At 52.1% G+C, this 4,530-nt stretch overlaps 1 protein-coding gene across 1 annotated transcript in view; it reads right to left on the reverse strand.

Annotated features, from left to right (window-relative positions):
• Nucleotides 1–2,575: 2,575 nt before the first annotated feature.
• LOC107112956 (DNA damage-induced apoptosis suppressor protein-like) overlaps nucleotides 2,576–4,530 on the reverse strand; it is a gene marked incomplete at its 5' end in the record, with an annotated part of 8,590 nt that continues 6,635 nt past the window's right edge. Inside the window, 2 exons of the mRNA XM_015414164.1 lie at nucleotides 2,576–3,426; nucleotides 3,722–4,326. Coding sequence (XP_015269650.1) covers nucleotides 2,633–3,426; nucleotides 3,722–4,326 — 1,399 coding nt within the window. The remainder of the gene's footprint in view (nucleotides 3,427–3,721; nucleotides 4,327–4,530) is intronic.

Here is a 4,530-nt window from a genome sequence, read left to right on the forward strand (position 1 = left end):
ATTCAAGTAGATCCAGTTCACATTCAGGGTGTGGTCAAAGAAAAGAGAAAGAAGCCTCATCTTAAGAGTACTTTCCCTTTCACAAATGGCCATCATGTGTGTGGGAGGATGAGGGCATTGTTTCTACAGGAGAGGGCCACAGAGACATGTGTCTCCATGGAAGGCCATGAAGAGGGAGTGAGACAGAGAGAGGAGGAGTCAGAGGGCAGCTCCCAGGTTAGAATCGTAGCGTTGGAAGGGATCTCCAGAGTCATCTAGTCCAACCCCCTGTACGATGCAGGAAATTCACAGATAACCTCCCTCTCCACACCCTCAGTGACCCCTGTTCCACACCCAGGTGACAAAAAAGAGAAAGAGAGGCATCCTGTTCAAGGAGATAACACCTGGACACATTTAAGAGTGATGTAGCACCCCCAGTGTCCTGGCATGCTGAGTCGCTCCCTCCAACATCATAAGAGATACAGCCCCCCCCCCTCTCACGCTAACTCGAGATTCAAACTAGGCTTCCTCATGGCAGTGGTAATCCCAGGCCCAGTTCCTTGGGAGGAAGCTCTAATGAATAGGAAGAAGCTGCATGGAAATATGTCTTCTGGAATCATTTATACCCTGGCCTGAGAATCAGCTCCTATCAGTCCAACAATTCCTTCCATAGTACCCCTCTGCACTGGACATGCAGGGCTGCTGCCCACTTGAGAGTTTTCATAGAATCACAGGGTTGGGAGGGGACAAAGAGGCCATCTCGTCCAACCCCCCTGCTCAATGCAGGATCAGCCTAGAGCATCCCTGACAAGTGTTCGCCCTACTACTGCTTGAAGACTGACAGTGAGGGGGAGCTCACCACCTCCTGAGGCAGCCCATTCCACTGAACTGCTCTTACCATAAAGAAACCCTAAGATCCAGCTGGTGCCTTCCCACCCTTAATTTCAACCCATTCTTGCGAGTTCCCTCTGCTGCCAACAGGAACAGCTCCCTGCCCTCCTCCTCTGAGTGACAGCCCTCCAGATACTTCAAGAGAGCCATCATGTTTATTCTCAGCCTCTTCTCCAGACTGAACATACCCAAGTCCCTTTTCTCCATCATGGATGCCAGCCTCTGAAATGGGTTTCTAGAGGAGGCTTCAAGCAAGTTGCCAGCAGTGTTCCCTCTAAGCTGAGTTAGTGTGAGGTAGCTCACAGTTTTGTAGCCTTCGGCTCACACATTTTTATCTTGGCTCAGGAAGGATCGCTCCAGAGCAAACTAATTTATGCGGCAGCCAAATTGCTCGCTCACAACTTTAATACCAGTAAGCTCATAAAGTAGAATTTTTGCTCACAAGACTCCACAGCTTAGAGGGAACATAGGTTGCTTTAGGAGGTCCTTCTGCAGATGGCTTGGATTTTGTTTATAGTTGTCAAGGGCTTTTGTGGCGGAAAGGCAATTTCTTATGTTTTATACCATTTGGTGCAGGTCTGGTTTTCAGTGGTATATATTGTAAGGAGAGGGGTTATAGCTCAGTGGCAGAGCCTCTGCTTGGCATGCAGAAGGTCCCAGGTTCAATCCCCGGCATCTCCAGTTAAAAAGGACCAGGCAGGAGGGGATGTGATAGGCCTCTGCCTGAGACCTTGGAGAGCCATGGAGAGGGGCCATGGCTCAGTGGCAGAGCATCTACCTGGCATGCAGGACCCAGGTTCAATCCCTGGCATCTCCAGTTCAAAGGACCAGGCAGTAGGGGATGGGAAAGACCTCAGACCCTGGGGAGCCACTGCCAGTCTACAGTACTGAATTTGATGGGGCGGGGCCCTGACTCAGTGGAAGAGCCTCTTTGCATGCAGAAGGACCCAGGTTCAACCCCCGGAATCTCCAGTTAAAAAGCACCAGGCAGCAGGTGATGGGCAAGACCTCCGCCTGAGGCCCTGGAGAGCCGCTGCCAGTCTGACTAGACAATACTGAGCTTGATGGACCAAGGGTCTGATTCAGTATAAGGCAGCTTCCATGTGTTCACCCTCTGAGCTATTTAGAAGAAAGGGGATCGGTAGCTTTAAATCATTAAAAAATAAGACATTTGAGAGCGTGCGCCTTTGCGATGGGGCAGAGTTGCTTTTGGCAACGTTACGGCACATGGGTGTGTAAATTAGTGGCTCTGGGAGGTGTCCCTAGAGTGAAATCTGGTTTGTGTAATTGTTTGCGAGCAGGGCAACGGATCACTAAAGCAGTTCCGGGGCTGAGGATGTGGCCCAGCGATGTCTAAATGACAGCTGTTAATCATGTCCCACGTGTGAAGGAAAAATGTGTAATTGTTTGCGAGCAGGGCAACGGATCACTAAAGCAGTTCCGGGGCTGAGGATGTGGCCCAGCGATGTCTAAATGACAGCTGTTAATCATGTCCCACGTGTGAAGGAAAAATTTTATTTCTTTTTTGAATAGAAAGCAATCATTTTAATACTCTGTGAGAACGGGGGACGGCGTAGCTACAGGTTGCTTATGCCGCACCCTGCCCAAGGCTTTCCAAGTAGATGTAATTCCTTGCTTAAAAATGCCACGAGGACCGCAAAAAATATAGCAGGTGTGCAGATTTTTTTTGGGGGGGGGAGAGAAGTGTGTTGTTTTTTTTTTTAAAGTAGTCTTTTCCCACCACACAATTGCTTTGGACCTATCAAAAATGGCTCCAGCTGGGCCTGAAAAGGGCACGCTTCAGAAGGAAACTTACGTTTGAGGGAGGGGGTTCCACAGAGTGGCTTCCGTGATGAGGGAGCTGGCTGTTGTCGCCAAACAGTTCAGGAGACCAGTTCACTGTGTTAGGTGTGGAACAAGTTGCGGAAGACAGGTTTGACCTGCAGAATCCAGGGGTTGCCACTGTTACCTGCTCGGGATCAGCCACATCTTCATTAGCCTCTGTCGGCTGCTGGCTTTTAGGAGAGAACTCTGTTCTTGCCAACCCAGTGGTACCTCTTCGAATCTCCCATCTTGTTTGCCTGTCCGAAAAAGGAGTCTTTTCTGTGATATCCCAGCTCCTCCTCAACCCAAACGTTTTCTGATTCTGGAAAGGAAGTGGCTGCCTCCATTTTTTTTCAGACGGAGGAATCCATTCCGCGCCATCGCTTTCAGACAGCTCCTGGGCTGGGCTACTGTTGATAAACAAACCCCGAGTCGCTGACGTATCCCTAGCGGCAGAGCTCACGTCGCTTGACCTTGTGGACTTCAGGAACCTGCTGACGAGCTGTTTTGCCAAGGGGCCTTTGAAGGCAGGCCTGGGTCTCTTCCATTTGGCATCGATCCAAGGCAACTCCTTCGGTGGCCATTGGCTGAGAACAGATTCCTTCCCCTGAGGGAGCCTTGCCTGTTGACACGGTCGCACACGAGGAGTGGACTGGGAAGACGGCACAAAGTCTTGCGAGCTCGAAGGGCTGCATTCCAACTCGAGTGCCGAACCGGCAACCGGGGCGCTTGCTTTCGGGTCAGAAGCCGCAAACAATCCGAGTATGGATAACCCACTCTGAGAGCTCCTTCGGTGGCCATTGGCTGAGAACAGATTCCTTCCCCTGAGGGAGCCTTGCCTGTTGACACGGTCGCACACGAGGAGTGGACTGGGAAGACGGCACAAAGTCTTGCGAGCTCGAAGGGCTGCATTCCAACTCGAGTGCCGAACCGGCAACCGGGGCGCTTGCTTTCGGGTCAGAAGCCGCAAACAATCCGAGTATGGATAACCCACTCTGAGATGTATCCCAGCTAGCCTCCGACTCACTTGGCTGGCCTCCGGAGGCTGTGGACTTTGCGGTCGACGCGCCCCCCGGCGATGAGAAGGCCTGGCCCGTGCTTAATGTCCCTGTGACTACTTCTGCCCCTGCGGCGCTAGCATCAAAGAGATCGGCTGAGGCGTTGTAACTCCCCTGGGGACAGATGGAAGAGTCCCGTGGCGAATTGCTGATCTCACCCTCTTTACAGTGATTTCCGTGCGTTTCTGGGAGTGGCGGCCCTTCACAAACGTTGTCCAGTCTTTCACATACTCCTTGTTTTGGCTCACAGTGAGACCTTTCTTCCTTTCTCCAGCCAGCTGCATTGTCCTCACGCTTACGATCTAAGCGGGCAGGACTGTTGAGGCAGCTCCTGGCAGCCTTTAGAGAGGCAGGGGCACAGTGATTCTCGTGACCAGTGACATCTCGGTCAACCCCTTCCTTGGGTGACGGGCAACTTCCCTTTAAACCAGAAGGCTGAATTCCAACTGGAGAGAGCCAAGGTAAGAGGAGCCGATGATGGTCGGACAGACGCTCCCACTCGTCCCTTCCTTGAGTAGACAAAGTCCTGAAAGAGGCCTTCGGTTGATACTCTTTGCCACTACGGGACAGCTGGCTAAACCGGTGACAAGAGAGAACAGGTTCTTTGGACAGATCCACCTTCTCAGCCACCTCCTGCAGCTTCTCATGCGCTTGGCCAGGTGTGGATGTTGCAGCTAGCTGAGGGGGTGTCTGGTTAACACGTCCGTGGGTTTCACCAGCCCCTTTGCTTGGGAAGTACTCCCAGGCTCTCGTCTCTGTTGGCGACTCCGTGGCGTTG

Source organism: Gekko japonicus, unplaced genomic scaffold, assembly GCF_001447785.1.
Source record: "Gekko japonicus isolate JY-2015 unplaced genomic scaffold, Gekko_japonicus_V1.1 scaffold6944, whole genome shotgun sequence".
Classification (NCBI taxonomy): Eukaryota; Metazoa; Chordata; class Lepidosauria; order Squamata; family Gekkonidae; genus Gekko; species Gekko japonicus.